General features: G+C 35.0%; 3 protein-coding genes across 4 annotated transcripts; 2 read left to right on the forward strand and 1 right to left on the reverse strand.

Moving 5' to 3' along the window:
* Positions 1-1,303: 1,303 nt before the first annotated feature.
* On the forward strand, positions 1,304-5,558 carry LOC148926899 (translocase of chloroplast 90, chloroplastic-like). Of its 2 annotated transcripts, none has more exons than XM_089058986.1 (3): positions 1,304-1,634; positions 2,734-2,869; positions 3,190-5,558. In XM_089058986.1, the coding sequence occupies exons 2-3, from the start codon at positions 2,849-2,851 to the stop codon at positions 5,452-5,454; spliced, it is 2,286 nt and encodes a 761-aa protein (XP_088915112.1). In that variant the 5' UTR covers positions 1,304-1,634; positions 2,734-2,848; the 3' UTR covers positions 5,455-5,558. The 2 variants fall into 2 exon arrangements, with proteins under 2 accessions (XP_088915112.1, XP_088915111.1); XM_089058985.1 differs by having other exon boundaries at positions 1,306-1,634; positions 3,197-5,558.
* A 142-nt stretch (positions 5,559-5,700) lies between these two features.
* Positions 5,701-8,204, forward strand: TLP8 (tubby like protein 8). The gene is made up of 9 exons (XM_048086563.2): positions 5,701-6,272; positions 6,368-6,482; positions 6,656-6,832; positions 6,910-6,962; positions 7,062-7,158; positions 7,313-7,402; positions 7,506-7,598; positions 7,701-7,768; positions 7,871-8,204. The coding sequence occupies exons 1-9, from the start codon at positions 5,872-5,874 to the stop codon at positions 7,944-7,946; spliced, it is 1,170 nt and encodes a 389-aa protein (XP_047942520.2). The 5' UTR covers positions 5,701-5,871; the 3' UTR covers positions 7,947-8,204.
* Positions 8,205-15,240: 7,036 nt separating this feature from the next.
* LOC125187145 (AP2-like ethylene-responsive transcription factor At1g79700) lies at positions 15,241-19,852 on the reverse strand. Its single transcript, XM_048083674.2, has 8 exons — positions 19,452-19,852; positions 19,299-19,381; positions 19,164-19,172; positions 18,116-18,204; positions 17,930-18,003; positions 17,555-17,605; positions 16,741-16,817; positions 15,241-15,916 (listed from the first exon to the last, which is right to left on the reverse strand). Exons 1-8 carry the CDS (start codon positions 19,595-19,597, stop codon positions 15,396-15,398), a joined length of 1,050 nt encoding a protein of 349 aa, XP_047939631.1. The 5' UTR covers positions 19,598-19,852; the 3' UTR covers positions 15,241-15,395.
* Positions 19,853-21,417: the final 1,565 nt, after the last annotated feature.

A 21,417-nucleotide genomic window follows, 5' to 3' on the forward strand; every position in this document is an offset into this window, starting at 1 on the left:
TATTCAGCTGCTCATCCTCACAAAACTCATCCTAACTCAGACGAGTCCAACCAGCTCCTTCCTCGCCGGAGACGCCGTCGGAGGTGGAATCCCTAGCTTGTCGTCGGACGCCTCAAGCAGATAGCCTAGATCCGGCCACGATTCGCCGGAATCCGATACCAATTCGACAATTCCTTCCTCAACCCCTCTGGATTCGCCGCAATCCGACGCCGATTCGACGATTCCTTCCTCAGTTGCTCCAGATCCGTGACCGGAAGTGGGAGATGCAGTGATTTCCTCATCGAAGCTCTTCATGAACAAGTCGAGGTCGTGGATGGAAGTGCAGAGATCGTAATCCTCGTTGATTCTGTCCAGCAGATCCTCCCTCGGCCGCTTCACCTCCGGCGAGTCAATCTCCTCTGCCTTCGTCTCTGGCATTTTGAATTCACGCAAACGGAGAGGGGATCTGGACTGACGACAGCTTCGGCGTCGATTCTGATAGAGCAGCAACTTGGAGAAACGATGGGTTTCTTGAGCTTGGGTTTCTTTTTTCCTTCCCTCTCTCACCAACTGCCTTCTCTCTCCCACCTTCTCAACAAACTAATCTAAAAATAATTTTTATGCGGCAAAATCTGGACTACTCATTTAATAAAAATGAGTGGCTGATATTGCATCTCATTTCTCAATTACCCTAAAAAATCTCAATTGATCATGGACCTATATACGTAAAATGTTGCTGTTGACATCATTTATACGTAATAACGTTTGATGTTGACATCGTAGTTGACATATATAACGTTTGTTGTTGACATCGTAGTTGACATAAATAACGTTTGTTGTTGATATTGTAGTTGACATAATGTCTCTGTAGTTGACATCACGCGAAAATGACATAAATACCCCCTTGTTGACATAAACTAGACACTGTTGACATTGAGCCAAAATTATGAATGAGTGGCTGAGATTGCATCTCAATTCTCAATTAGGCCCAAAAATCTCAACCTAACAGGACCCTATTTTTATATATGTACATGCAGTGTAAAAGGAGTGAATTAATGTAAAAATTCTCACTTTTAAGAATTCATAATTAATTTTTGAGCTCTTTATAGAATTAGAACCTTAATATACACTCATGACTCATATATATATATATAAAAAAATCATCTATCATAATTTTTATAATCGAAAAACTCAAAATAATCATCTCTATAAATCAAGTAGAAAGTATCTTAAATCTTTTCATAAATTGGAGCTCAATGATGATTTATGGAGTACTCCAGTAAAACAAAATCATACTCCACTTTGAAAATAGTAGTACTAGAAGAAAACGAAATCGATAAGGGCATAGACGACATTTGAGGTATTTGACTTAGAATCCATGTGCCGAGGCGCAAAGTGTTGGGAATTGGAAGTTTTTAATGGCTCAAATACAACACTTCATCATCCTTCTCTGCTCTTATCCGATTGGATACTCGCTTTCTCTACTCTACTATCTCGTAAATTGAGTAATCTTTCTCGTGTTCTGCAATTATTGTTTTTTGATTCCCTCGCAATGGGATAGGTGGAATTTGGGCAACTTGTGTTTGATTCTCGAATCTGTGTGTTTCGTTTGACCTCGTTGGAGCGGTGAATATTCGTTTATTGGAGGCCTCAAGGTGAATTTGAATTTTGTTTGAAGAAACATCAATCTTTTTACACTGGTTTTTTCTACTTCGTTTTACTACTTAGTTGATTTTGGTTCAGTTGTTTTTTAAAATATTTTAATCTGATAGTATTGTTATGTTGTTTGGGGTTGATTCGATATTTTGACAAACTTGTTTATTTTACAAGAAGAAAATAGGAATCAGTCCTCTGATATATACGTGAAGTAGTAGTAGTAGTTATTTACATGCACAGTGGGACTCAATTGCAGTTGGAACAACATACTACTATGTTCTATAGTTAACCAATAAGCTAGAATACTAAATAGAAACAAATATTTGACCTCGGACTCTGGCTCGATGAAAAATTTCATAAAGAACCTTTTGCTTTGTTGATGTTCGATTTTCTGAACATCTAGTAGAGGCAAAGGTTGGAGGTTTAAACAGAGACTCCTCGATTGTTAAGGTGATTGTGAAGCAGAGTTGTTTTTTTGAGATTTTTAGTTGTAGAACTAACTTAAAGTCTTCACTTGAAGTGATATATGAACTCTTGGGCAGGTGGTTAGCCTGTACCATCTAAAACCTGGTTAGGAAATTTGAAGAGGCTACTTTCTACTTCTAGAAGAAAGAGTCTAGTATAGTAGTACTCCCTTGCAGTTTAGATTGGCTTTTATGTCAACCTCCTTCAGGGATGAAGTTAAAGCCATGAAAAGGTTCAATTTCTGAGAAGCCCATGGGTTCATTGGTGTTGTTGAAGCTATAAGGTGTGGGTGATATACACCACAGATGGAGAGGTCCAGATGTTAATATGTTATTAGCAGTGTAGTATGCAATAGATTGCTACTAACACAGATGGTGTTTGGTGCTTCGAGTAGGCCAAAGATTTAACTTTTATTGGATTTGTCTCCTTCAACAAAAAATAACATTAACTCTTGACATTCTTTGGCTCTTTGAGTTCAATGTTTATTTGAAATTGGTTGATCAAGCTTTTCTGAAAATATGTGATTCTGTTCATTTATGGCTGTCTTCACCACTTTTGAGTCTTTGACTGACTGTACCTGGCAAGGTTTCATCTCTCATGGTATTTTACTAAAAAACTCATTTGTAATGACAGGAAGTCGTCATGACAAGCATTAAGGATTGGGTTTTCTCTCAAGTGATATCAAAGTCAGTAGGTGCCATCAGACCACTGTCAGCATCTGAAAGCTTTTTGTCACAGGACTCTCAGGATGAAGATCTTGGTAGTCGAGGTATTGCATGCTGTTTCGTTATATAATCTCCACTTTGTTGTGTGTATCGCATGTGATAGATGGTAACTACACATTACTTGTGAATTTCCTTTTCCTTTTTGTTAGGAACTTTTTAATTTTAGTTATACTATATTTCTTTTGTAATCAAATCAAAAGGATGCATTTTTCACCTTCATGTTCTATGCTTCAAGTAGGCTGATGTTGACCTTCAATAAGAAACTCTGGCGATCAGATGCTAAAATATAATCATTTTGTATAATTTTTTTTATTTGTACTAGCTTATAGAGATGTTGTCTAACAGCAGCTGGTTGCTATTTCATGCTTCAGGTTATACTCAAACCAATACCAATTTCATTTCACGTCAGGTTTCAACTGAATCACCTCAGTCATCTAGTGATATTCCGATGGAACAGAATAATTTGCCATCTCAAGTGGAAAGTTCTTCTGGATCTAATCTCAGCAGCAATGGGGAGAAGAAAAGTTTAAACCCGTTTGGTAAGGTTGAAGATCTGAAAGTAAAATTTTTACGTCTTGTCCGACGGCTTGGTCCATCGGTAGATAATCTAACAGTGGCGAAAGTTTTATATCGGATCCACCTGGCAACTATGATACGTGCAGGGGAATCTGACCTAGAAAGAGCTAACCTTAAAAGTGATAGAGCTCGAATGATAGCTGCAGAGCAAGAAGAAATAGGCCTACCAGAACTGGACTTCTCTCTTAAGATACTTGTTTTGGGTAAAACTGGGGTTGGTAAGAGTTCCACTATAAATTCCATCCTCGGTGAATCAAAGGTAGCAACGGATGCATTTCGGCCTGCAACTGATCAAGTTCGTGAGATTGTGGGAAATGTAAATGGCATGAAGATATCTTTTATTGACACTCCTGGACTGTTGCCTTCTTCAACAAATTCTGACTCTAAAAATCGGAAAATTCTGCACTCTGTGAAGCGGTTTATTCGTAGATCACGCCCAGATGTAATCTTGTATTTTGAACGCCTCGATGTGATTCGCATGGGTGGTAGCGATTTTCCACTACTGAAGCTTGTTACAGAAATTCTCGGTCCTGCGATTTGGTTCAGCACCCAAATTGTTATGACTCATTCCTCTGCAGCACTCCCGGAAGGTCAAAACGGGTTTCCTGTAAGCTATGATTCATACGTCAGTTACTGCAAACAGGTGGTACAACACCACATTCATAGGGCGACATTTGATACGAAGCTTGAAAATCCTGTAATTTTGGTGGAGAATCATCCTTACTGTAAAGTGGATAACACTGGGAAAAAGGTTCTTCCTAATGGACAGGCATGGATGTCCCAGTTCATGTTATTGTGCATATGCACCAAAATACTTGGTGATGTTAATGCTCTTTTGCGATTTGAAGACAGCATACAGTTGGGACCTTCGGGTAATACTCGATTGCCTTCTTTACCTCATCTGCTCTCGTCTCTACTTAAACATCGTCTCAAGTGCCCCGATGGAGCAGATTGCAGAATTGATGAACTCTCTCTCTCCGACATGGAGGATGAAGATGACTATGATCAGTTACCTCCAATCCGTATTCTATGCGGAGTTCAGTTCCAGAAGTTAACCCCTTCTCAGAAAAAGGATTATCTTGATGAGCTGGATTACAGGGAGACCCTTTACATGAAGAAACAGCTGAAAGAAGAATGCATCAGAAGAAAGCAGAAAGATGATGTTGTGATGTCTGATGACAATCCCGACGAACAAGAAGGATCTCCTGAGGCATTTGAGCTCCCAGAAATGGCTATTCCACCGAGTTTTGATTCAGATTCCCCCGTGCATAGATTCCGCTGTGTTGTCACAAGGGACCAGTTGCTGGCAAGGCCGGTTCTGGACCCTCATGGATGGGACCATGATGTAGGCTTTGATGGAATCAACCTCGAGATAGCTTCTGAAGTGAATAAGAATGTGATTACCTGCGTTGCAGGACAGATGAGCAAGGACAAACAAGACTTCAATGTGCAGTGTGAATCAACAGCGGCTTTCTTAGACCCTAGAGGGCCCATCTATGCCATAGGCCTCGATGTCCAGTCCGCCAGCAAGGAATTGATCTATACACTTCGAAGCAACGCAAATCTAAAGAGCTCCAACTGCAATATAGCTGAATGTGGTGTCTCTGTGATGTCTTTCGGAGATAAGTATTACTATGGCGCTAAAATTGAAGACAGCATCTTCACCAAAAAGAAGCTGAACTTCAAAATGAACGTTGGCGGGATGACAGGTGCCGGGCAAGTGGCTTATGGAGGAACCATTGAAGCCACTCTGAAGGGGAAGGACTACCCTGTGAGAGACGAGAAAGTGAATCTATCCATGTCGATTCTCTCTTGCGGAAAAGAGACCGTGCTGGGTGGAAACGTGCAGTCGGACTTCAGAGTGAGCTACGGCACGAGAATGTCTGTGAATGCCAATATGAATAGCCGGAAAATGGGGCAGGTAAGTGTTAAGGTAAACAGCTCAGAGCATACGGAAATAGCTTTGATTGCTCTTATCTCGGTGCTAAGAAGCCTGATGAAGAAAAAATCATACTCCAATGTTGGTGGTAAAGAACCTCGAGAAATAGGGTAGTATTTTTGGTCCAACGTTGAATAGGAGATAGTTGAGGGCAATGAAAAAATAGTTTTGTTTTTTCATTTTGAGTCTTGCAATAAAATTAATCTTTATCTTGTGAATGAGTTTCATTTTTCTACAAAAATATTGTAACCACTTAATTAATACAATAAAATTATGAAGAAACAAAAAATAACTCACCAAAATAAAACAATAAATGAAATAACTAGAGCATCCACATTGCACGCCAACCGAATTTTCCTTAAAATTGCCGCTGGTCATCACGCGAAACACACACTTTCCAAATTCAAAATTTCAAATTCGAATAGCCGTTGTTTCCTCATTACTTAATTACTAATAGCATCAAGCACAAGACAAACCCCCAATCATCACTTCCACAAACCCCACATCTCTCCACATTTTCAACCCAAATCCATGGCCGGTTGCATCAAAACCTCCATCTCTCTCCAGTCTTCCTACACTTCTCTCTACCGCAATCCCCTCATCGACCAGAAACACTCCAACGCAGCCGCCTCCGACGACAAAGAGAACTCTTCCCCCAACATCAACGATGGCCGGAAACACGCCGCTGATGAGAAAGAGAAAGAGAAAGTTCCCGTCTTGAAAGAATTCCCGACTCCCAAATCCCAGTTGAGAGAGAATTTGCTGAAGCCCTCTTCCCTTCAGCTATGCATCAAGAAGCACGAGCCCGAATCGAACGTCGGGCTCAAGGTTTGGGAACCGGTCGATTCGGGAAGATCGAACACGGCCAATGTGTGGGACTACTCCGACTCAGAATCTGCGCCTGTGTCGTCATGGTCGACTTTGCCTAACAGGTTGGTTGTGGCTTTAATGAATCAATTAATAAGACTCTGTTTTTTAGAGAAGGTTTGATTTCAATTTCAAACTTGTGGGGTTTGTGTTTTTGCAGAGCTTTACTGTGTAGGCCTTTGCCTGTTGATGTTGGGAGGTGTACTTGCATTATAGTGAAGGAGTCTTCTCCCGATGGATTTGATGGTGGAACTTTATACACTCTATACACCAATGTAAGATGGCATTTATTACAGAATTTCCAATTTTCTGTTGTAGAGATAATCACAAAGATTAGATTTTTAGTATTGTTCTGTCCTGTATTCACTATGAAGAATGACAATTAGAGGCAAAATAAGATTAATTCACAGGGTTGAGTGACTATTTTTGTTTCTAATGCTCTCCTCAGGAAGGGAAGGGGAGGCAGAACCGCAAACTTGCAGTGGCGCATCACCGGAGGCGAAGAGGGAGGTCGGAATTCATTGTTGCTCAAAATGCAAGAGGCATCGTGGGGCGATCAGAAGATAGCTTGATTGGGGTAGTCACTTCTAACATCCTTGGATCCAAGTACAATATATGGGATCAGGTCAGTGGAATTGATGAGCTTCTACGATTGCTATGTTGGTCAGAAACTGAGATAGTTTGATGATTTATGTGTTGTAGGGGCACTATTCCAACTCCTCAACCAAAACCCCCAAATTGTTGGCTGCTGTCAAGTAAGTCATTGATTCTAATTTTGAGTTTCTTCATGTCAATCTGTTTTTTCTTTGTGTAATGTAATTTGAGGTCATATAGCTGACACTATTGATTGAAAGGTTTATGGCTACTGTATCGACATGGAGTGGCAATTATAGAAGCATGAAAGCATGGATACCAAAACATCAATCTATGCAGCTAAAGAATACAAATCAGGTAGTGCTTACTTTTGGGGCTGCGCTCTCTTTGGTTTTAAATTTTTAGTGTTTCCCATCTTGTTTCATCTCATGTTCTTACACGATGCTATCGGAGAATCACAGTGTTCTTTAACTTGTTGGAACTATCTAATCAAGAAATCATATCCTCATAGATACAGCATATCAATGGATTGCCCACAGAATGGGAGGAAAGCAAGGATAGAGTTCATCACCTATTCTCAAAGGTCCCTGTGTACAATAAGGTATCATTTTGATGGAAATGTATTGTATATGAACTTTATTCAGTTCATCAATTACTGCTTTTCTCTCTTTATAAAGGGTTTCCTTTTTGTGTATGATGCTTAGTTCACGAGACAGTACGAGTTAGACTTCAGAGACAGAGGAAGGGCAGGACTCAAAATCCAGAGCTCTGTTAAGAACTTCCAACTAACTATGGAGGTGATAGTTCAATTCAACTTCAAGATTTCAGCATTTTCCCATTTTCTTGATCTTGTTTCAGCTCATTAAACTAAGTTGGTGTGTTTTTGGTTGTGAGTATAGAAACAAGGAAAGCAAACCATCCTTCAACTTGGAAGGCTAGGGAAATCGAAATATGTGATGGATTACAGGTAGTTACTTCATAGAATTATTGATCATAACCCCCAAACTCTCATATAATGATGCCTACTTGGATTGAGCAGTAAGAAAGTGGTGCCTATTTTGTAATGCAGATATCCTTTGACTGGTTATCAAGCCTTCTGCATGTGCTTGGCGTCCATGGATTCCAAACTCTGCTGCACTGTATAACCGCAACTAACCGATCTTCAAAGCTGTTCTTCCTCAGAACACAAGATTATCCGGATTTTGGCCATTGAGCTCCATTTTCAACTAGGAAATGGTCATATTGATGCAAGTTTCGGCTGTAAGTTCTTGATGAAATGTGTATCTCATTAAATGTAATTTGTAGTGTAGCTTTTTAAAATGTGTTAGCTAGAAATTCTGTTTGTTTAAACTAAGACAATCTTAGACATTGAAAATGATCAGTTTTGGGCTTTCGGATATGAATATGATGCACAATTTGATATAGAATGCATTTTATTCAACACATTTAGAACTGAAGTAATTAGAAGAATATATTTGAAGATTCAATTCCTTCCCTGATCGATAATGAAGTATCAGCAACATTCAAATAATAATTTGAACTCGTAATTTTATCAACAACAGTCTAGATGCATCATGCACGTGAACTTGGGTCATTTGCCTGTAAATATACAATCTTTCTACATTTCCTAGCTTTTTTTTATACTAGTGTTAACATTTGTGCTATACATAGGGCAAATTTTTTTTAAATATTTTTAAATAATGAAGATATATCAACTGGGGCATGTTAGGGTGCCACCACCCCTTAAAAGAACACCATACCACCATTTCTAGCCAATCATTTGTACACGTGGACGAATAATAAGCTGTCACGTGGCAAAAAAAAAAAAAAAAAACCAAAAATGACGGGCAGCAATTTTGTAGCCTTTAAACAGCAATTTTTCTTGAACAGCAATATCCAACACGTTAGACAGCAATCTATAGATTGCTGTCTAACGTGTTGGATATTTCTAACGTGTTGGATATTGCTGTGTAGCGTTTATAATATTGCTGTATAAGCGTTGTCACGTTGTCATTTTAAGAGGAGTTGTCATTTTAACACAAACCTATATCAACTTAAAATAAAAAAAAATAGAGTAAATAAGTATAAAAATATATTTAAAAATAAGAACTAATTAAAATAAGTATTTATAATATTATAAACAACAATAAAAAAATATTTGTATAATTATAAATCTCTCAACCCACACTCAATGAAACATTTCATATTTTAGCAGATGATTGTATATTATTTGAATATTTGATATGAGTGTAGTATAAAATAAAAGAAATAACAAAAGAGGAGATGTGTGAATGAAATAGAATAAGACATACAAATAAAGAAAAATTTAATACTACTATTTACAAAAGAATTAAAAAAAAAAAAAGCAAACTATTTGAAGGATCAAATAGTTCACCAGTTTCGATTAAAAAAATCAACTCAATTATAACTATGTGTACTTCTAGTAATTTAAATATAAATATATTTATAAATTATATATATTGAATATAAATATATATTTATAAGTAATTTCAACATATTTAATTAAACTAATACTCCATCCGTCCCTGAAAATTTGTCACCTATTTCCTTTTTCGTCCATCCTCAAAAATTTGTCATATTTCACTTTTACCATTTTTGATAGTGGACCATACATTCCACTAACTCATTCATACTCACATTTTATTATAAAACTATATGCCACCAACTTTTTCAACCTATTTTCTATTACATTTCTTAAAACACGTGCCGGGTCAAATGGTGACGAATTATTAGGACGGAGGGAGTATATTATATATACAATTGTATATTACTATACACAACAACAATTAAAGTTATGCAATATTGTTCTTTGTTTGATAATGATATTAATTTAGTTTCACTTTGTATCATTATAATTGGTATTTCATAATTACTTGGTTTAGCCACAGTTGAATTCAATATAAATATATTTCAAAATTCTCAGAAGTAAAAAGAATAGAAATATGAGTAAATAAAAAACAATTCAAGAGAAATAGAAGTAACACCAAGTGTACGATCTAACATTAAGACATTAACACATAGTAAATCAAAGTCAACTCAATTCTAACTATATATATGGAATTAATTACTTATAGAAAAAAATAATTTAAATATATATATATATATATATATATATATATATATATATATATAGGGGTGCGTTAGGCTCCTTTGCACCCTAAGTGTCCTATTTCCTTCTTAATCTCAGCCCTTGGATCCTTAAATTGGATGGTTGTGATCAATGCATTATTAGTCTATAATGTTGCATTATTAGCCGTTGTGCATTATTAGAATGAAAATGTGCATTATTAGTCTATAATGTTGCATTATTAGCCGTTGTGCATTATTAGAATGAAAATGTGCATTATTAAATGACACGTGGCATTAATCTAACCGTCAGATGACAAAATCGTGGGGCTATGATTAAGAAGGAAAAAAGACAAAAGATGTGAAAAGGATTTGAATACATCCATATATATATATATATATATATAGAGAGAGAGAGTTGTGATCAATGTCGAACCAATTTTAAAGACCGAACTAGAGACCAAATCTGGGCCATTAGATCTAGTATTTTTGATGAGATGTGCTGCTGTGAAAATTTTTTCTGCTTCATTACTAGCCCATTTTAATTCATTGTATAGGTTTATTACTTCATTCTGTACGTAATACATTGAAACTACAACATGTTTTTACTTGTTTCCAGTAGGTTTTGAAATGATTCAACATATGCTTCATTCAAATTCATTGACGTGGGTTTTTGCTTGATTAACATTTAAATATGCAATTTATTCAAGTAAGTTTATTACTTCATTCAGAAACGTTATTACTTCATTGGATAAGATTTTTACTTCTTTCCAGCAGAACTTCAAATGCTTCTACACATACTTCATTCCAATAATTTATTATATTATTCCATGTGTTTATTAAACCATATTAGCGCCATGGCGGTGGTGATAGATATCGTAGAGAGAAAGAACGGCACGCGACGGCGAAACCACATTTACGTACTGGAATGAAGTAAAAACCTACTAGAATCAAGTAATATATTCTGGACGAAGTTAAATCTTCGTAACATGTTAGTATGACTTATTTACCTTTGGATGAATTAAAATAGGCTCGTGATGAAGGCGAAAATAATTTATAAATTTATGTATCTTATCCATAAAAAACTAGATCTAAAAGCCCTAATTTGGTAAGGTTCGGTGGTTCGGTCTTTAAGAGTGGATTTGTGGATAATGGGACTCTATATATATATATATATACATATAATATACAAAGTCCAATAAATTAAAAATTCAAATTAAAAATTGTATTTAATAGAAAGATGTACTACTATAAATTGATTACATTAGTTTTATAATACTACTATTTGAAATCTAAATTATACTCCAAAATCCAACACACTAAAAGCCCACTAAATATTAAACAAAAATTCCAAACAATACACAATAAATTATAATATCCTAAAACCCTAATGCAACATGCGGTGCCTCCATCTCCCTCAAGTTTCTCTCCCCCCCTCTTCATCCTTAATCGGCGGTAGAAATCATCTCCTCTGCCAGAGCACCATCCTTCTTCCTCGCCGGCTCTCCTTCCACACAGCCTCGCCGCTCGTCCCGCCTGTCGCGCCGCCTCACCCGCCGCGCTATCGCGCCTTCCTCCCTTGCGGTGCTGCTCTGCCTTCACCGTTGTTGTACTTCTCTCTCTTCTTCCTCTTCTTTTTGGTCTTCACACCTTCCCCCTATCTCTCGCGCCCCAGATCCGTCACTTTCTCGTAGCATTCGCCGCCTTGCCGCCACTGCCCCCCCCCCCAGCCTTGCCGCCTTCGTCACCCACTGCCCCGCTCTTCTCTCTGTTATCGAGACAATGTCAAGGGCGAAGTTGGTCTCACAGCGGCCCTTTCTGGTGGGCCAAATTGTTCTCTCATTTTTGCAGCTCGGCTTCAAGATTCCTGCTATGCTGCAATCAACAATAAAATTCTCAGTAAATCAATCAATAGAAATGCAGATTCAATTAAAAGTGTCTGTATGTATTGGTGTTTTATCTTATTTGAGAAGCCACTATTTCATGGTTTAAAGAGAAATATAAGGATGAAGATTGTGAGCACGTAGATTACGCTAATGGTAGGGATTAGGGAATACAAAGTTTATGGATCAAATTGAATTTATTTGTTACAGTTAACACAACTAAGGATGCATGGCCAAAGGCCAAATGCATATTTGATAGTTGAGATATCCAAATAATTTTTATCGATCAAAATTCATCTTTGAGATAAACTATGTGCAATTATAAATGTGCATGTGTGTTCAAAAAAGTTTATTTTATAGTATAATTTTATACATAAACATAGAATACATTTTTTTAATATTATAATTAGATGACTAAAGTTTAATCGCGAAATATATAAATAAATTAAATAAGTAATTTTCATCTCATGGTTGCTAAGATTACGAACGTGTACTAAACTACCATATTTGTATCATAATGAGTATCGAACAAAATTTTGTATTAAAATATATTAATTCATTTATTTTTAATAAAATACTTATCTCTATTTTAGGTAGAAGTTTGTCAATCAAGGTAATGAATAATGAAAAGAGAGCAAAAGAAAGATAAAAACTCAAAACTATTCGAACATCCAAAGTACAAATAAAACCGAAATTCATAGATTTTGTACTTCAGTGGAGTATTCATTTTTATAAGTAAAATTGTTTAGTAGTATCACATGTTATACAAAAACTTTGGTTTCGTAACCTTTTAAGAAATTAACACACAAAATGAAAACATCGTTCACAATATAATTGGAAAATTTACGATTATTAAAATTAACATTGATACTTGTGAATTCTCATGAGAAGTCACTCTACTTGACATTGTTCATAAATAACTTAACAAAGAGAAGAAGCCAAAGGTTATGTATAGGATTACAATAAAAATATTAAAAGAATAATAAGATAAAAATTTACCCAATCAATATATTCGACTTTAGCAAATCTAAATTCAACAAATGACAAATGAGAACCTTTTCATATTGTAAGAATATGAAAACTAATTTCAGCTCTTAGATCGCATAAATCTAAAATGAATGCAAATATAGTGTTTGATTGACAAATAATTTCCCTTTAGATTAATATAAAAGAAAGAAACCGCTAACTCCTTTTCTTTTCTAGAGTAGGTAAGTTGAAATATCATATATTTTCAAGTTTGTGAAGAAAATGAAAGTAAAGTAAGGAAAAAGGAGGTGAAAAAATGGTGCAGAAAGCCACCAACTTTTTTATTGTTGGACTATATATATTGCCTCTTGTGTTAAAAAATAAACCATAAAAAATTTCAATATTCTAAAATTAATAAAATACAAACTACTACTACTATTACACAAATGCCAACAAATTCGAAGAGCAAATTAAAATGTAGTGTATTACACCCCAACAAATAGCCCAAACCATTCTATAAAGCCCAATAATAATATTTCCTCTAACCCTAACAAACAAAATCTGCGCCTCTTTCTCTGCATTTTCTCTACCAATGTTGTCGTCCACCTGCATCGCATCACATCGCCGCCCTCATGCTTCATTGTTCCACTGCCCTCGCCGAGCAACCGGATCTCCTTCCGTCCTGCCTCATTGCAACGCCTGATTCACCTTCTTCCTCCACGACAGCGTCACCCATCTCGCTGACCCACCATCCTCAAACTCCAACTGCACATCCACGTCGCCTAGCATCTGAGCGACGCCGTCACTTCCTCGAAAACCCGCCGCCGCCTTTCCACCGTCCCGCCGCCGTTGCCTCTATTCACAGCAGCGTCGCCGCCACATCCTCTTCATCTCCGGCATCTCTCTCGCCTCCGCACCCGCTGCTGCCTCCATTCTATGCCAGCCGCTTCTGCTTTTGCCGGGGCTGTCTCCCATTGCCGGTCCAAGCAGCATGCAGTAAGAAACGAAGAAAATTAGTCTCACAATAATATAGATTCACTGTTGTTTGTGTATAAATAGCTGTTTAAGCTTCCTTCAGAAGCTTGCTTTTCATTGGACCAATTTTTGGTGACCTTTTTTCTGTCCAATAGTTGCTATTTCTCATAATGACAAAAAAGGGTAACAGAAATAGCTTTACATTTTCCCGCCAAAAAGGACAAAAATGTCTTTTCACCAAACTGTCCCTTTAGATTAGGATAGATTCCCTCCGATAAACAATTCCAGTCAAATTAAAGTTTTTGGCATATTACCATCTATGTGGTGAAAGGTGACAAATCAATATGGCATATTATTATCTTGCAAATACACAAACTTTTGATATTTTTAAAATTTTCCCTGAACATTCTTTTCTTATTTAAATACATGAACTATGAGATTTCTCAAAATATATTAATTTGTAAATTTCTCAATTCAAAAATAAAATTACAAATAAAATTTGAAAATATTGAAAATTCATATATTTATTGTCCATTATGTAAATTGATTCTCCATATATTTATTAAGGGTTAACACTTTACAATATAAAATTGTTGTCCATTATGCATATTGATTCACTTAGTTCAGTGTTTGGACTTTTGAGTACATCCTATGTTTTAGCATTTATTTTTTTTTCGTAATGAGTAGGTGTAAAATATAATCTAGTTGGAACTTTGGGAGGTCCCCCATCACGCTATGGCTCTAACTGTCAAAGGGAGTAATAGTTTTCTCCTATCTCATCAATGTGAAATCATAACTGCATTTCAATGTCAAATTAATTGATTTGCAATCTTTGGTAGTACATTTAACGGGAGTTTCATACATGTTTAGTTAATTTAAGAAACATTATTAAGTTTCATTCACCAAGACCACAAGTAAGTGTAGACAGTTAGACCCCACCTAATCAGAATGGAATCCAACATCACATATTTTTGTTGCTGTGCCACCATCATATTCCATTATTACAATAGTATTTATATCATAATATTATGAATTATATATATCTTTTATTCCAAAAACTTATATACCCTGATTTTGGATTTGTCAGTCCTAATATTGAATAAATAAAAGTTAAATTAAAATTAAAAAGATAGATCTATATTTTATTAATTGGGTGGAATAAACAAACTCTTGTTGACGATTACAAAATTAACGGGGAAAAAATTGGAAGTGGTACACAAAAGGTGGTAAGTTGGATATCAAGTGCATATAATAATTCAAAGAATATAAAAGAGAGGAAAAAATTCAATAGAAATATTGTTCAGTTGAGAAAATGCCAATTTCATACTCGAAAATAATTCTAAGCTTTTTTTTCATATAATTATATCCGACGCATGAGTGCTATATAAATTAATACAGTATATAATTAAAATTCTATTCGATATATTAGTAAAAGAATCAACTTTCATGATCTTGGTTAATATAGTCATTCTCCAATCGACCCGATTATGGATCTCTGAAATTGAGATCACAACCAAAATCCAATTGATTAGAGCTACAAAATTTTAAGATAATCATTGAATCTATGTGGTATCTTGCCATGAATTGCTCTTGGCCTTTTATATTCACAAAAGAAAAACAAAATAAAAGAATGTCTTCTCCATCTCTAGCTAGATTATTAATTAATTATTTCTTCTCCTCCCCTTAAGCTTCAAGCTCACATTCAAACATGGGCGACGCGAATGAATCATACTCTCCAAAGACAATGCCATGTTCCTTCGCAAAGGTGCTCGAATCTTGGATCTCGAACGACGTTTGTATATGGTCGGGGAAGCTGCTCTTCGGAGGGTCCGGATCCGGTCCACTAGGGCTACACGGCTCATTAAACGAAGTCGTTTGTTTCACCATTTCTTTAAACTTTGAAGATTGTAGAAGAAGCCCTAATGCCGATGAGGTCGTGCCGGCACCACCACAATGCGGTGGCATCGTTGTGGTTTCGACAGGGCTCGTGCTCCGGTGGTCGTGGTGGTGGTGGTCGCTCAATTTGCCGTCTTCTAGTTCTTGATTAGGGTTTTGAATGGAGTTAGATTTAACGTTATCGTTAGGGTTTTCTGGGGGCCGTTGACACTTAATGTAACGGCTGAGGTCAAAATTGGTAACGGCGTTAAGTCCACGGTACTCGATTGCCGCCATGTCATAGGCTCTCGCTGCTTCTTCTTGTGTAGCTGTGGGAAAAGATATTTTATTTAGAGTGTCATTAAAATATGTGGGAAATTCAAGTGGTTAATTTAAAAATACAAGAAATAGCGTGAAAATTCGGTGGGAAACGGCGGAAATTATGTTGTTAATTAATAATTGAAACCATGTAGTGTATAAATAGCAGACCTATATGTAGTTAGCATACAGTTGAGTGTTGGGATATAATTAGAATAACTATCTTGTTAGCTGCCAACTACTCCTATACTACATTTGCTTGCTAGCTCTTACAAAAATTAATTTCACTACCTTGCTATTTATATTTTCTTTCTTTTTTATTATATTTCGATTACTATATGGTGTACTATTATAGAACGATATTATTTTGATTACGTGGAATATCTCAATTTTGTATGCTTACTAAACAATATACTATAACAAACTTAACCTACATAGTTGTCACTATTAAGAGTGTCATGAAACGACATGTGCCTATGGATAGAAGGTTGATATATTTAATTTGTAATTAATGATGTGACTGCTATATTTATTTATGTATGGTTGTTTATGTTGGTAAGCAACATTTTTGTTTCATTATTGTAAGTCAAATTTCCCAACTAATTCACATTTATCAGGGCGTATGCTTTTCTGTCTTAGGGTGTTTGGACTTTTTATATAAATCTAGCAAATAAAAAATTGGTCATGGCGTCATGCTATTTTTGCGATATGATCATTATTTTAATTATATAGAAGGCAAATATATAATCCAGAAAATCACGAAGATTTTAAATCAAAATAACTCATGAAGAAAAATATAATTTATCACGAAAATAAATTGAATATACGAAGTTACCGAAAGTCCCAAGGTAGAGATATTTATTGCCTAAGACCCTTCCAATTCGAGCTTCCCATCTTCCATTGTGATGATGTCTGCTCATAAACGGCATGTATTCAATAATGATTCAAAATTAGCATCGAAAAATTTCAGATGGTGTTGATTTCAAATTTTCATATTTATTGGATGACAAAATTGAGCGAACAATTTATTTAAAGAGAATAAGAACAAGTTTTGAAAATACAGAGTGGCAATTAATTTGGACCAACTTTGGGTTCCAAGAGTTGGATGGAAAATGGGGTGAATGATATCATTATTGTTTACAAGAAATTTCAAATTGATTACCAAATTTTCTCTTCTTTTATTTTTTCTTTCAAACAAGTAGCAACCCTACTGTGATAAATACCAAAGTGGCAAAGTCCATGCCAAATATATAGTGTAAATTATCATGATTCACGGGACCACTAAATGCAGCTCTCTTTTGTAGTCGGCAACTTAATTAAAATGGGTTTTTACCTTTTTATGTTGAGCTTGTATTTTAGTTTTAAGAATTAGCGAAGATACATAAATAGAGTCTAATTAAAAGTTTATTTAATTTGGTTAGACGAATTGGAATTTTGAGCTTGTATTCATTAAAATTTCGAAAGTGGAGAAATTCTAATGAGAATAAAAATATTAATCCTCTTTATATTAATTGTGAAACGTAAACTCCTCTTACCATGTTATATGTCCACCATATTTTTTGTACTGTCTTCTTGATTTAATTATAGTCACGTTCTTGTTATAAAAACAATTTAATGTTCTTAAATGTAACAATTGATTTAAAGCTTACCTTGCGACGCCTCGATATTTTGATACGCCACGAGAAAACCCACTGCTTTTCCTGCAATTTTATTTGAAGAAAATTGAAACGAAGAAATTAATGACGTTAATTTGCATAAAGTTTTCCATAAATAAATAATTGTATCAATAATTCAATATATGAGTATTCATTATTATTATTATTATTATTATTAAGAAACAAGCCAAAACACTTGAAGAATCCCTTGACCAAGACTCAAGTTTTTATTTTTCTTTCTTTCTTTCCATATATGTGTGTGTTGAAATATTCAAAAATTAAACTTATAAGATAATTAATAATACTAGAAAATAAAAAAGTGATGCATTAAACAATTTACAACAAATTCATAAACTGATATTCACCTACCTTCTTAGTGAACCAATGTACTCTTCCTTCGATTGACCTTCCATTTCTTTGAGTTCTTTTTCATAGGTCGAAACCTAAGTAACGGGAAAATGATTCATTAATTTATTTATCCCCAGTTCTTTCAAGTAATAATCACGGTTATCATGTCAATTTTTGAAAAATGAAAAAATAAAAATAAAATCATACTCGAAAATTAAGCACTGTATCTTGTCCCCAATACTTCAATGCAGCCAAGTCATAAGCATGTGCAGCTGCCTGTTCATCATCGTAGGCCCCTAAAACCATTTCAAAGTGCCAAAATTGTTTTATTTTAATTTATTCTATTTAGTATTTTTTTTTACCTGAAAAAAATCAGATAGATCCATTGAACAAAGCCAATGCTGATCAAATCCAACAAAAGAAAACATTTCGTTTCATATTACTCATCACCAAAAAGGAAAGTGTTCTTTAATTGTTTTATTTCTTTATCCATCATATCCAAGTCCAACTTGCGTTGTATTATTAATTAGGGCAAATTTTTTATAAATCAAGAAATGTAGTCAAATTTTGGTTCGTCCACACTTTTCAAAATTTGAAAGACAAATTACGAAATAATCTCAACTATCCCATTGTTCCCATCCTTCCTTTATCTAGCGAATTACGCGTTGATGCAACAGTCGGTTTAAAACGTGTGGATAATTAAAACGGCGTTGGGCAAGAAGATAACATCTAATGATGTTTGAAACGATGTTTTGCCCACATATTTTAAATCAGTTGTCACATCAATGCATATTTGCCGGTAAAAGAAAAAGGAAGTGATAATTGAGAAAATTTCAATCTTTCATGATTTATCTTTCAAGTACTGTACTCCCTCCGTCCCGGCTAAAATGACACATTCCTTAGCTGGCACGAGATTTTAGGAGTTATTGGTTAAAGTGTTTAATTAGAGAGAGAAAATGTGGGTGTAAGTATTAAAAAGTTGTTGGGTGTATTAATTGGAGAGAGAAAGTTTCCAAAATAGAAAATGTGTCATCTTAGTTGTGACAAACTAAAAAGGAAAACGTGTCATCTTAACCGGGACGGATGGAGTAATTAAAAAGTGTGAGACTGGCCAAAATTTGACTATTTTTTTAAAATTTATTTGACAATTTGTCATATTAATTTCTATGTTATATACGAAATTATATGTTTCAATCCGGTGAAAGAGATGGATGATCCAAATAACAAATTAATTTGATATGGTAATTGTACTTACCAAGATATACTGCATTTTAGCATGATCCCACCACAACCACCAAAAATTGAAGGAAGGAAAACCAAAACAAAGAGTAAAATCAGATTATTTAATATATACTCCAAAAACTGAAGTTACAATTTTCAGGCTACTGACCTTGTCTTCCTTTCTTGTTTTGTGATTCATTCCAGCAATTTTTGTCCCACAAATGAGCTTCATACCTTCCCGTCCACCGGTGCCTGAGATAAAAAATAATTCAACCAAAAATAATAAATGAGATATAGTAGTGATTTATCAAAATAAAAATACCTTGTGACACCCTTGTAAAGGGAGCTACGTTGCTGCGGAGACTCCCTCGTGATGCGCTTTCTCGTCCTCGTTCTCGTACTCTTAAGGATGTTGTCATCGTTTTTGTTAACACTAATAGTTTTCTTTGGCTTAGAAGATCTCCCCATGGACTCACAACTAAATCTACCTTTTTAAACTCACTAATGATTTAAGAAGAGATGGTGTGTGTATATACTATATACTATATATGGAGGGAGAGAGGGAGAGAGGGAGAGAGATGCAAGTCGTCCAAGGAGAAGGAGAAGAAAGGTAGAGTTAGAGAAAGTGATGAGAGTTTGAGGAAAGCCGGCTAACAAAGAGAGGGTGGCCTTTTGCGGCCGTCTTCAGTGTGGAGTAATTGTGCTAGCTTCTTCTCCTTAATTAATTGCTCTATATTATTTATTTATTTATACTGCCTTGTCACTTTCTCATCTTTTTTTCCCTACAAATACTTATAACCAAGCTAGATGGATATTCAATACACAAATTAAAATAAGGGGTCGGTAACTTATATTATTTTGTAGTATATATATTAAACTGTAATAAAAAAAATCAGTTTACAAAAATTCAAAGACGAGAAGAAATAAATTGCTTGTTTTTTTTTGGGTAAAGAAAGCGGGCTAATTTGCATAGTGATGACTTGCATCGAATACCCTTGTGTAAGTTTATGGACTCAAACCCTTAATATATTAAAATAATATGGGCCTTTATAAAGTTCAAAATTTGGGCCCATTCATTAAATAAAACAAGTAAAACTCTTGATGTAAAGTAAATGCACATGAAAAATTTTTCATTATTTCGAAAATCGGGTGGCGCGAGAGTGAATTGGGCCTATTATAAGAAATTAAATTGGGCTGTAACTAATTAAATTAATTGGACCTAAACACTAAAGAATTAACCATTGTTTGTACTCAAACTCGACTGATGAGATTCTAAAATTTAAGTCCTTGATAAAATTAAGAGATTCGTGGACCGCGGTCTCCTTCGTCAAATCGGTAATCCGACTTTAAATCGAGGTAGTTCTGCAACCTTAAAACACTTGAAAATTTTGAGGTTGTTTGATTATTGTAATTGGACACATTTGAGTATTAAATTGAAACAAAATCAAACCCATTGTTCAATCTCTAAATGGCTTTGTACTCTAATATTTAAGAAAATCAGAATATGCAAGAAAAAGTTGCTATTGAATGATATAGTAGGGGAATTATTTGAATTAAAAGTCAGATGCTATTGAATGATATGGTGTGGGTATAGTATAGGTTTAACTTTGTCACTTCCAACCAAAAGCTACTCGTTTCATTTTCATCATTCCACTCCAAGATTTCATTTTTCAATTGCTCCCTTCAATATGGTAGTAAATGTTTATTGTTGGAAATTTTTAGTTCATCAAATTATTTTTAAATTTTCTACGAACTGAGTTCAGACCAATTCACTTGATGTTAGAACCAATTTTATCGGATTGTTGATCTCAATTACAAGTCATTCCGATCATAAATGCTTTCGGCTAAGTTATAAGCCCTGACCATAACCTTTTGTTTCACATAATATACCAATTGGGCTCGAATTTTAATTAATTATTTTTATAATAATTTTATTATCTCGACGATGATTTCATATTTGTAACAAGTGAATACACACATAAACTAAGTGAGAGTTCAAAAAACAAACTAAACGTGACCCTACAAACAGGGAGCATCAGTTTCTAAACGTGCCTAGCTACAATATTTATCAAATATTTAGTCCCTATAAAAATATACTAATCCTATTTGAGGTGGTAATGTATATCAAAACAACGGTATACTTGCACTTATTCAACTAAAAAAATAGTAAAATATCAAAATTTTGGTATATAATCAATTAGATTATACTACATCAATTTATACTACTAACACTTTATTAATTATCGACTGTCGTGGAAAGTATCCAATAGAATTTAGGCCAAGGAGCA

Source organism: Salvia hispanica, chromosome 5 (genome assembly GCF_029641045.1).
Source record: "Salvia hispanica isolate PSC_SH4W2 chromosome 5, Shi_PSC_v1, whole genome shotgun sequence".
Lineage (NCBI taxonomy): Eukaryota > Viridiplantae > Streptophyta > Magnoliopsida > Lamiales > Lamiaceae > Salvia > Salvia hispanica.